At 35.6% G+C, this 12,981-nt stretch overlaps 1 protein-coding gene across 1 annotated transcript in view; it reads right to left on the reverse strand.

Moving 5' to 3' along the window:
• PHF21B (PHD finger protein 21B) overlaps positions 1-12,981 on the reverse strand; it is a 270,227-nt gene that overhangs the window by 26,228 nt on the left and 231,018 nt on the right. The window contains exons 4-6 of the mRNA XM_044450884.1: positions 12,339-12,683; positions 9,204-9,326; positions 1,856-1,907 (exon numbers count right to left, since the gene is read on the reverse strand). Of these exons, the coding sequence (XP_044306819.1) occupies positions 1,856-1,907; positions 9,204-9,326; positions 12,339-12,683 (520 nt within the window). The remainder of the gene's footprint in view (positions 1-1,855; positions 1,908-9,203; positions 9,327-12,338; positions 12,684-12,981) is intronic.

Raw genomic sequence — 12,981 nt, forward strand, 5'->3', positions numbered from 1 at the left:
GGGCATAGGAATAGGTGTCATAAGTACAGGTTAGGTGACAAGTGGCTGGAGAGCAGCACTTGTGAAAGGGACCTCGGGGTACTGGTTGACTGCAGGCTAAACATGAGTCAGCAGTGTGATGCGGTGGTCAAGAGGGCGAACACCACCCTTGGTAGCATAGCCAGAAGTGTGGCTTCTAGATCAAGAGAGGTATTACTACCATTCTACATGACTCTGGTGCGCCCGCAATTGGAGTATTGTGTCCAGTTTTGGGCCCCTCATTACAGAAAGGATATAGCCAGGTTGGTGTCAGTGCAGCGTAGGGCCACAAGGTTGGTGGCCGGTTTGCAGGGGATGGGGTATGAGGCGAGACTGAGGGAACTGGGTCTCTTCAGCCTGGAGAAGAGGAGACTCAGATGGGATATGTTGGCGACATACAGGTATGTGAGGGGATGTCACATGGAGATGGGTAGAGACCTGTTCTCCCCTGCAGAGGAAGGCAGAACGCGCTCCAACAGGGCAAAGCTCAGGGAGCCAAGGCTCCATTTGGATGCCAGGAAGCACTTCCTGACAGTCAGGACCCCAAGGGTCTGGGCTTCCACGAGAGGTCGTTGAGGCCTCATCGGTGCAGGTGTTCAAGGACAGGCTGGATGTCCACATGGTGGGCATGTCGTGAGCGGAGCCAGCTGGTGCCGGAGGTCAGACTAGATGGCCCGGGAGACCCCTTCTGACTTGTTCTGTTTCTATGTTTCTCCAGATTATTTGGGAATATTAACCAAATTATGTAAGAAAGGCAGGTGATATTCTGAAAAGAAGTTTAAAATTAGGTGTTAAAATATTCAAGTTCTGACATTTTATAATTTAATAATTATTCCTAATATTGTATTCTATATGTTCATCTTTTGAATTTATACTTTTGAAATAACAACACTAAAAATGACAAAAGCAAATGTACTGTTGTTTGCTAAGAGTGAATTATGGAGGGGCAGAGCCAGCTCGGAATGGATTCCGAATGCTAAAATCTGCACTTCTCCTGATCATCAACAAAAACACGATTAAAATATACTCAAATTAAGATAAAGAAACACTGGAAAAATGCATAAAACGTAAGTCAATTCCTTTGTTTATCTCCTGGGAAGATATGAAACACAGACGTGGACTGAGAGTTGTTTTTGTGATCTGAAACTGCTGGCTCTAGCCCAGAGTAAGCCATATTTCAACCGTCTATGGATTGAGAAACAGCGTTTATGTTCTAAACACTCCGGCTTCTTATTAAAATAAGCTTAAAAACAGCTAGAGAAGCGGAGATAAATAGAATGTTACTTTCATGAGAGATTTTTTTTTAAAGTAAGAAGTGAATCTTCTATCTCCCCCCGGGCAGCTGGAAGCCGTGAGAGTGCCGATACTGAAGACAGTTGGGCAGAGCTGTAAGGTATGCAGATTAAAGCTAATTAACAACCCAGGACTAACTTTTCTGCTAAGTTGTTTATAGTATAAGAAAATAATGTGCAATTTTTTTTAAAAAAAGAAAAAATCTAACAAACAAGCAAGTATGATAGACAAAACAAACTATGTAATGGAATTGCATCTGAATCTGAACTGCTTCTGAATTAGAGCTCCCTCTGCTGGCTAATTGTTAAATTGCAGCTAATTCATTTATTGATTGAAAGTGTAATTCAATGGTGGACTGCAAATAAGATCATTAAATCCAAGACCTCTCTCTCCACTTAGTTGGAAGTAATAGTTGTAGACTGTATGTCCAAGCGCAGTAAAAGTGCAGAAAATGTGAGATCTCAATCTCGAGAACTGAAAACTGTTTGGCAAAGACCCAGGGCGAAACAAGATTCTTCTCACAAACCTCATCCATCAGATTTACGATTAAATTGCAACGACTTCACCAATGCAGATTGGATATTTCTGTTATATTTCTACAAGAAATAAGAGAAATAAAGACAAAAGTGGATGTAGGATTTGATGGTATGAAAGAATAGATGAAGAGTGATTTGAAGAAGCTGGATATTAAAATAGATAATATGGATGGAAGAATAAAAGAATTAGCTAAACAAAATCAAGAGAATCTCCAAACAATTACAGAAATGAAAGCTCAGGTGAGAGAACAGGATAAAGAGTTAAAAAAAACAGATGACTATGATAGACCAGGTCTGTAAAAGTGTGATCGAGATTCAAGATAGACAATGAAGATTGAATATATGCCTTAAAGGATATCCAGAGGATGTGAAAGAGAATGAAGATATATTGATCCAATCAATATTGGATTGGGCTAAAACTATTCTTCCAGATGTTTCCTTTACAAGATATGATATCGATGCAATACACAGAGTTGGCCCAAGAAGACCAGGAAGAAAAATATCTAGAGACATTGTGGTTAGATTTTGGTCATATGCAAAAAAAGAACAACTGAGGTGGAAATTATGGAATATGACATCAATTATGCTGGAAGGTCGTCAGATTCAAGTCTTTCCTGATCTATGTAATGAGACTTTGCAATGGAGAAGAGATATGTCTCAAGCCTGCCAAATACTCCAACAAAATTCCATAAAATATAGTGGGGGGTTCCCAATTTTTATGAGGTTTGCATATAATGGAAAATATTACAGAGTGAATGGATACAAAGGAAGAAGCACTGGAATTACTGAAGACGCTCGGAATTATCCTGGATGAGCTATACGTAGCACAAATGCAAAAGTTAAAGGACATATCTACATTTTCAAGAAGGAAGACAGAGAAGAGATAGTGAGAAGGAGAAGTTGAGCATAGCAGCAGGAGTCTCATCCTCTCCATAGAGGCAGGAAGAAGAGGAGATCCAGAAGAAAAGAATTAGAAGGAGGTTGAAAAGATAAGATTTATATGTAATAGATATAGAATATAGTTTATTTGTTAGTGTTGAAATTATTACTGAAATATAAGAGAACTTTGAGTATAGAATAAATGGGTATAGATGATTGGGGAGGGTGGAATGGGTGTCTGGGGTCTACGAAGGGAAGGCTCCTCTTCCCCCACCTTGGAAGCACAAAGCGGCAGGGAGGAGAGAATCTCCTGAAGATGGACAAGGGGGCCTCCATACACAGTTGTGGTGGGGAATATGGTGGGGGTAGGGTTAAATTGATTTGGGTTGTTGTTATTGTTTTATTGGAGTGTTTATTTTATCACATTTGGAGACCAAAAATAACATTCAATGTATTGAAAGAATGGGAAAAACACTGAAGATTGTGTCTTGGAATGTAAATGGCTTGGGAGAAAAATATAAACGAGCCTGAATTGAAAAATCTTTATATAAAGAAAAAGCAGATATTATATTTTTACAAGAAATGCATCAAAAGAAAGATGGGGTAAACAAACTACAATTATTCTGGGCAGATGTGTATGAGAAATCATATGGTAGTTCAAAAGCTAGCGGTATTGCAATTATTCTTGCCAAAAGATGTGAATTTAAAATAAAAGCTACAAAAAAGGACCATTTGGGGAAATTTCTAATAATACAAGGTCTAATGTATGGACAAGAGGTGACGTTAGTTAATACATATGCACCTAATATAAATCAAAGGGAATCCTATGACAAGGTATATAAAGAAATAGAAGAATTAAAAAAGGGATATGTGACAATGGCGGGTGATTATAATATGGTTATGGATAAAGAAAAAGATAAATCTAACCCATCAAAGTCAGATGTAAAATATAAGAATACAGATTTAAGTAGATTTATTAAGGAAAACAGATTTAAAGATGTTTGGAGAGAATTAAATGGGGAACAGAAAAGTTATACATTTACTCAAATAGACATAAAAAATTTCACAAGAATAGACTATATATTTGTAACTTCAGAAATATTGTCCAAGATAGTTAAGGCGGATATAAAAGTAATTAAAATATCAGACCATGCAATCATAACAATGGAAATGGAAATAAAATGTGATTACAGTCAGGCAAATACATTTATTTATTTATTTATTTATTTAGAAAATTTCTAGGCCGCCCCATTCGCCAAAGCCTCGGGGCGGCTTACAAATAAATAAATTAAAATACATAAATAACAATATAAAATACACGTAACTGTATAAAATATGTCACCCTGGCCAAAAAACTTTAAAATAAAAATAACATTAACAATTAAAATGACGCTTGAATAAAAAGTTCTTCGCTTGGTGCTGAAAAACAAATAACGATGGCGCCAGGCGGACCTCTCTGGGGAGCGTATTCCATAGATTGGGTGCCACCGCAGAGAAAGCCCTCCTCCGAGTACCTATCCTCCTAATTTCCTTCACGGAAGGTTCCCGGAGAAGGGTCTCTCCTGCTGATCTCAAGGGGTGTGCGGGCATATATATATAGATGGAGGATAGATTTAAGGATGTTTAAAAATGAAAAGATTTTAGAAAAAATGGAAAAAGGATTAAAAGAAACATGGGAAATAAATGAAAAAGGAGGTAGTAATACAAGTGTAATATGGGATACAATGAAAGCAGTAATAAGAGGGCTAGGAATAAAATATTAATATAATTTAAAAAAACAAAAAGAGCAACATATAATGAGACTAGAAGAAGAAATTAAAGAATTAGAGAAAGAATATATTAAAAGTAGAGAAAACCTAGTCATGTCAGAAAAAGAAATATTAAGATTGTATACAAAAGAAAAGAAATACAAAATATTGAATTAGAACAAGTTCAAAAAAATCTAATTTACTTGAAAAGGGAATTTTATGAAAATAGTAATAAAAATGCTGGCCACACAAGTCAAAAAAGCAAAAAATTTAATTGTAGTAATAAAGAATGAAAAGGGGGAAAGATGTAATAAGATGAAGAAAAACTTTTAATTTTCCAAAGGTTTTTCACAAACTATATAAGGGAAATGAAACAGATCTGAAAGTCAGATATATATAGAAAAGAATTTAAATTGTAAAATTTGAGAAGAGGATAAAGAAATTATGGAAACTCAAATAGAAGAAGAAGAGATATTGGAAGTTATTAGTAAATTAAAAATAGGTAAAGCATCAGGATCTGATGGATTGGGTGCTGAATATTATAAAAATTTTAAAAAAATATTAGTCCCCAAAATGAAAATAATGTTTAATAAATAATGGAAGGGAAAACAATTCCAAGCACTTGGAGACAATCCACGGTAGTATTGATAGCAAAACCTAATAAAAACCTTACAAATCTTGAATCTTACAGACTGATATTTCTCATTAATCAAGATGCTAAGATCTTCACAGTGATACTGGTAAATAGATTGAATAAATTTATAGATAAATATATAAAGAATGATCAATGTGGTTTTTTAAGATGATGGCAAATGTCAGATGTGGTAAGGAGAGTATTAAATATTAACTATTATATTGAGAAGAAAAATATAAAGGCAAGTATACTAGCATTAGATATATTTAAAGCCTTTGACTGTGTGGAATGGCCAACAATAAACATTTTAATCGAGAAGATGGGATTTGGAGTAAAGTTTAAGAAAGTAATAAATCAATTATATTCAGAAAATACAGCAAAAATAATTGTAAATGATGGTATTACAGAAACAATAATCCTAAACCAAGGGATGAAACAGGGCTGTCTTTTATCCCCAATATTATTTGCTTTAATGATGGAAATATTGGCAAATGCAATTAGGAATTATACACAGATAGAAGGAATTGGAGTAAGCCAGGAAATTAAAATTAATTTGTTCGCAGATGACACACTGCTAACATTTCAAGACCCAATAAACACTATAGAGAGAATATATTTACATTTAAAGAAATTTGGAAAATATAGTGGATTGCAAGTTAATTAGGAAAAATCTGAAATTATGTTATATAATCATAATAGTGAAGAAGAGGATATATTAAAAGAAAAATATAAATTAAAAATAATAGACAATATTATATACTTAGGAATTGATGTTCCAAAAGATAGTCAAGAATTAAAGAAGTAAAATTATGAAAAGTTAAAGAAGGACATAAAAGATAAAATAGGAAAATATGAAAAGGTAAAATTATCATGGTTTGGAACAATAGCAGTAACAAAAATGAAAATTCTGCCAAAGATTAATTTTTTGTTTTGAATGATCCCAATCAGGTTTTATGATTATGAATTAAAGAAAATGCAGAAATTATTGGAGGTTTATTGTAATGGAGGAAAGAGAGCAAAAATAAGTAAAATACTGTGATATGAATCACACAAAAAAAGGAGGGCTGGGCATTCCAGATGGTAAAAAGTATTGGGTTGCAAACCAATTAAAGCTAGTTCCAGATATTATAGCCCAAAATAAAGAATTAATATGGAGTGATATCGAATTAAAAGAATTAAGGGAAATAGGCAATCATTTAGAGACATATTGGTTTAAAAAGGATATTAAAAAGATTATAAAAGAATTCAAAATTCCTTTTTAAAAAATACAATGGAAGTATGGGAAAAATGGAGACAACAGTTAATCCCAGGAATTTCTCCTTAACACCAGTGGTCGAAATGGAGAAATTCCCAAAAATAGAATTAAAGGATTGGAATACTAAATTAAAAAATAACCATATATATAGATGGGAAGACTGGTAAATAAGATACAAAATATATTACAATTAAGGAGAATAGTGCCAGAGGTTAAATTGGTTAAATTTAATTCAATTAGAAAAATGGATAAAGATGGAGGATAAATTTAAAGAGGAAGAAAGGCAATTAACAAAATTTGAAATGATCATAAAAGAATGTGAGACTGAGGAAGAATATATAAGTAAAGGAAGAATTGCCAAAATCTATAGGATATTAATGGAGTTAGGGGGATCAGACAAAAAGTTTAAAATCAATTTGGGAAATGGATGTAGGTGAAATAAAAGACAAGGATTGGAAGAATATTTGGAACAGAAGAGTATATAAGAGTATGTCAGAATTAAAGAGCATGGATACAAGGTGATACGGAGATGGTATATAACACCAGTTAAGTTAAATCAAATTGCTGACAAATATTCCAATATATGTTGGAGATTTGGTAAAAAGATCGGAACTTATAAACATATGTGGTAGGATTGTGAAAACATACGAAAGATTTGGATTATGGTATTTAAGGAAATTGGAGAAATTTTAGATATAGACTTAGAAATGTCACCAAGAATGGTGTTATTACTGTTGATAGAAAAACAAGATATAAATGAACCCAAGAAATAATTGATTGTAAGTATGATAATGGCAGTTAGACTAGTGAGTTAAATATTGGAAACAGAATTGGGTTTTGCAAAGGCATAAATGGGATAATGAAATATAGAACATGGTAATTAACGATAAACTGATGACAGAAATAAAAATTAAAAGAGGGTTAATGAAAGCAAATAAATATAATGAAATCTGGGAAGATTTTGTAAAAGCAGTACTGATAGAAGGCAAAGGCTGTAAACCCAGTCAAGATTATATAAACTTCTGGAAGGGGTGGAAATAATTGAAGTATATTATATATTATTAATTGTTATAGCATGTGAATGGTGGTAGCATTGGTCTCTGGGGTGGTGGGGGAACTTTATAATTTATTTTTTAATTATTGTGTTTTTGTTATGTTATATTATTATTGTTATGTTGTATTGTATTTGTGGGGGTTTTTTGTCTAAAAAAAGTGGGGGGGAGAGTGAATTATGGAGTCTTTAATTCAAGTCTTACTTCTGTCTTGGACTTACTATGTAGTCCCAGCAAATCTTTTAGCTCTCATCTATAATATACAGATAACAATGCTGACCTAGCTTAAAAAGTTGATGTAAGGATTAAAAGGCTAAAATATGGAGTCTTTTGAAAACTCAGAAAGCTCAATATAAATGCTAAATAGCATTAATAGTAAAATAGGGTATACAATTCATAAGAAGTACAAAACATATGAAGAACAATCCAAAACATCAAAGCAATAAAGAATTTATTATAGTTGTTACTGCTGTCACTTTCCAATGGGGTAGGGTGGAAATCAAGGTGCAGTTGTTGATTTGGACAACAAATGCAATGCCTTCATTTTTATGAACAAGCCCTATGTGTAAAGCAGGCTTTTTCCTCTGACACATGCAAAATGAATGGCAGTTTGTTCGTTCTAAGCACTATTCCAATGACAACTATTAATCTTACTCAGCTTGAGTAATGATAATGAGATCCACCTCCTAGTTTGTGCTAAAATACTCTTTCCTATCCCATAATATTGGGTCCATTTTACTGTGTGCATTTGCATTTAAAAAAAGTATTTCCAAGAAGAAATGCAGGAATATTAAGTAGTTTTTAAAGCTTATTGCTCCAAGAATTTTGTCTTGGCACTGGTTTATTAGCTGTGTAAATTTTAGGGTATGCCTGAAGTGAACGCTAAAATTCAAGTTTATAGAACATCTTGCAGAAAAACTGAAACAGCACCAGTAGCTCAAACAGAGTATATGTTAGTCCAATTGAAAAAAAAAAAAAAAAAAAGAACACCTCCCCCCACCATTTGAGTTGTGTTGTCCACCAGCCCTATAGCAGTCATTGCTAATCTGGCATCCAGTCCCTTGTGTTGGAATGCACCTCCCATTATCTCTGAGCAAGCATGGTCATAACTTTATTCAAAGTACAAGAAGCACATTTTATTGATCAGCACTTTCTATCCCCATCTTAAGCCTCTCCATGGTCTTACTGAGCAAAGCAACATTAGCACACACAGGAAATGCAGTTTATACAATGTAGTTTGAGGTTTACATCCTCATGCAACTCTCAGTTATGCTATCCATCTAGTCACTTCAAAAACTAAGGGAGCACCAATATTTGAACAGTCTCATCCTTGCAGTTCACTTCACACCGGAACTATTCACTGTAAAGTGAAAGTAGGTAGAAACTGACACATTTACCATTCCTTGTCTTGTGTTTTGAATCCAACTTTCCTTGGTACTTCCCATTTTTATATGAGCAATTTAAAGGCCGGAGGGACGGGATCAAAACAAACTCCTCTTTGCGTCATTTGGACATTGGTGCAACAGAGGATAAAACTGGGGCTAAGGCTGGGGCTCAGATTTGCTTCTGAGAAGAAAAATAAGGTCTGGGAAGGCATACTTGATCTTATGGCTAGGAGATAGAAAACTTTATTATTTTCACTGGCTGTATTTTATGTATATGTTAAAAGCAAGCTGTAGTCAAAACTAACCAAGTTTCCTGAACTCAAAGAAATATATCTTGTATATTTCTCTCACTGTGTATATCAAGTATGAAACACATTTTTTAAAAACAGATTATTTTGTTAACCTCAGGATTTTCCTCCTTTTTCTTTTTGGTAGCTGGGGGTCCCTGAGCTGACTCTTCAGGAGGCTTCTTTATCTCCACTTTAGTTTCTGTTTGGGTTTGAACTTTAGGCTGAATAATGATGACCTGCAAAAAGAAACATATGAATGAAAATAAGAAGTTCTCACAATGTGAAAGATACCTTCTACCTCACCAAATAAACAAACTAAAAAACCCCCTAGAAATACTTGAAGCTTCAAGTCAAGGTCAGCTGTGTCAATTACTTTCTTGCAAGAAGCACCATAACCACAGAGATCTGGATGTGGAGGTCCTCATGTCAGAGGCCCTATGGAAACTATAAATGGAAGAGGCATTATTCTCAGAGAAGGTTCAGTTGCACTTATTTGTGATTTCAGTGCCATGATTTAGCATGCCTTAGAGCTGGTCCATATGTTACTCCTACAAAATGCATGCTTCATTATTAATATTTCAAAAAAAGATGGTAAAGTTAACTCTACTTTTTCAATGAACCCTGTCCTGTTGGCATGGTCCAAAATAACACCCATGTCAACATTGCTCTTTGCTTGTTTACTCAAGATGACTTCAGCTAAGCCGATTGATGAAAGGACATAGGGTTGAGAATTTTATCATAGAGTTTGAGACAGTCAATTATTAATTCCCAAGAACAGCATCTGTGTACGAAATATGAGGAAACAATGGCCTACAGATGGATATAATCAATGCCAAGAAATCCATTTTCTTTTTGAGATTTGGTTGCTTGTAAAAAGTCCATTTTGTGAAAAGTCTGCACACACTCTTTAACCCACCTGTGTGCTTTACCTCATGCTGTTCTAGTCTCAAGGCCCTTCAAGTCCAAAGCAGGACTCTGGCTAATTAGGCTGCATGATTTTAGCTGGGCTGCTGCGAGAACTTCACCCCACAGTCTCCTGAAAGGATGAAGACACTACTCAGCAGTTAGTGGTTAAGGAGACTCACCTCACATTTCTCAAATGCTCTTATCTATAAACAAAAAGGCTAGAAATGTTTTGGTATTTGTTTTTCTCCTCCAACTTTGTTTGTTTTTGTCTCTGTCTTGTTTTGGTCTTGCAATTCTTGATGTCACAGTTTGGGCCCTGTTCTATGTGAAAATCTATATGGATAACTGTAAGAACTTTTGTTATTTTCTGACTGAAGTACTGTTTCTAATGCTTACTCTGATTCTTTTACACTTTAACTTAACTTCTATCTCAAGAGTTGTGTGTGCTTCCTTCCAAGTAAGCCTTACTACTAAATACAGAGCCTTCTGCTTGTTTAACAGCTACTGCATAAAGTTTCAGGTTTCCAGCCTGAAACAAACCATGCCCATATAAAAGTCCTATTTCTAAGCCCTCAGGGTGTCTAGTAAGGTCTGAAAGGCTCATGAAGTAAGGTCCCCAGGCTCATCCAGCATATCTTAGTAGCTTTTTGGTCCCTGCCTACAGTGCAAGCTTAAGCAACCTTCCTCCTTGCATAATCTAAATAAGATTGCAAGGAGATAAAAGTTATAAGCAGAATGTCAGTAGATGGCAGTTCAAATTTTCTTCCTGTTTTACTCAGATGCAACCATTTTAAGATCTTCAGTAGCTGTCATCGGTCAATAATGGACTAGATAACAGTGAAAAGCAAAATACTCAATCGACATAAAATGGAGTAACTTAGGTCAATTCTGTATTCTTCATCAAAGGTAAGGTTCAGGGTTTTAACACTAGATGTTCAGCTGGTGGTTATAACCAGTAGTATGTTTCAATAGTTTGGCTGGTATGCCTGTAGCATCTCTTAAGGTCAATTTTTGCTCTGGTGAATTCTTGCCTACTGTCATATGCATTTTATGGGTTGCCTTCAGAAAATTCAGCTAGTCCAGAATACAATGGTCAACCTGTTTTCTGGAGCATACACCAAGGGTTTATTATACTAATCCTATAAGAGTTCCAAGGGTTCCCATATTATTTTCAGGCCAAATTCAAGTTGCTGTTCTATCCATTAATCCTTAAGCAGTCCCAGTCCAGGGTGTAAGATGGAAGACCCTCTCCTACATTAACATGTCTGAGAATTAAGATAAGATCTTAAGATCACTAGATAAGGCCTGATTATGAATCCCACTGTTAAGGAAGGAAAGGTTACCATTCATCGGGAAGTCTTTATTAACATAGGTAATCACTGTTTCTGTGGAATAACCCAGACCTGCTCCTCTGGAGACTTTTTAACTGTATTCGTGCTAATATAGTCTACTCGTTTAAGTATTGTGTTGCCAATATTTTATTGATTTTAACTTTTACTGGAGTTTAAGAACTGCAAAGCTGAAAAGTGGCTGCTACACTGAAGTTACTAACTCATTAATATATGACTGATTTTCCATGGACAACAGTAATACCCCTAAAATTGTGTAAGAATGCAACTTATTTAATCCACATGAGGTTATATTATACTGAGCAGTCCAGCTTAAGCAAGGGGGAAGAACGCTGTCAGTCTGGTTGGAAGACTGATCAATGGTCAGTAGGACTGGGTTTAGAGCAGCGTTCTTCAAGCTGGTACCTTCTAAATGTTTGACATCTAAAACATCTTCAGCAGGAGTCCCCAATTTTTGTGGTGGTGCCTACAATGGTTTCCCAAATTTCCAAATGTGCTCACGGATGCAAAAAGAGTAGGGAATGTCATCTAGAAGGCACCTGGTTGGGAAAGTCTGGTCCAGGCAATGGCAGAGGATCGCTTTCCGACCATTACTGAAACTTTATGATCTTGCAATACTAAAGGGCAATCATGGCCAAAAAGCAGAGAACGATGAATATGATTTGACTTAATTAGCCAATATATGGCAGTAAAATTTGATGTTTTCCTTTGATGTTTCTATCATTATCAACTGATGTTTCTGTCATTACTTCTAATGTTAATGCTGTTCTTGACAGCATAGTACAAAACAACATCCCAATAAGGTGGCATTCTCTCCTACAGGTACACAGATAAATAGTTAGCATTTTCCATTTGTTTCCTCTAGAATTCTCCCAACTTTCTCAGTTTTTAAAAGGGGAAAAAATTCCATGCAGCTTTCCAAATAGACTAAATATACCTATTTTGTTCACATTAAACTTGCAATTAGAACTGCAATTCAGTAATAAAACCTACCTTGCTGTCAGCACTGATGAGAAGTGGCTGCACTTTAATGCTGTCATTAACCACTGAGACAGCAGCACTGGAGTTGATAGGTGTTGCATTGCTGGGGGATGTGGCAATGATGGCATAGGCCACACCGGTGCTGCTCAGGGGCGATGAGATAGCTGTAGACTCAGTAATACTTTGTGACTGGCTGTTGGGTACATGGCTAACAGTATTATTGGCAGTGGGAAGGGCAGGAGTAGGGTTTTTGATGCTGACTACAGTTGCCTTTTGGAACGTAGGCGGTTGTTTGGAAGGTTGGTCTCTGCATGGAGAAATAGGGAGGCTTTCAGGAATCAGGGTCTTTGGCCTAACCTGCAGGAAAGAGAAGAAGTTGCTGTTCAACATACATCTAAAAGAACAGCAAGGAAAGCAATGCAAATACAGTACGACAGAATGGGCCATAGGTGATTGGAGAGAGATATAGGCTGTTGGCCTTTTCAGAAATACTTTTTTCAACTTTGATGCTATGGCAGATCAGATTTGCAATTAGAACTGCCCATTATTTTGATTACTCAATCCAGCAGCATGGGTTAATTTGATCAGGGCAGCAACACTAGGGGGTGTGTTCAATCCTTTTCTCCTGCACCATTCCAATTTAAATCCCCCACCC

This window comes from Varanus komodoensis, unplaced genomic scaffold (assembly GCF_004798865.1).
Source record: "Varanus komodoensis strain SLA01 unplaced genomic scaffold, ASM479886v1 scaffold69, whole genome shotgun sequence".
In the NCBI taxonomy this organism is placed as follows: domain Eukaryota; kingdom Metazoa; phylum Chordata; class Lepidosauria; order Squamata; family Varanidae; genus Varanus; species Varanus komodoensis.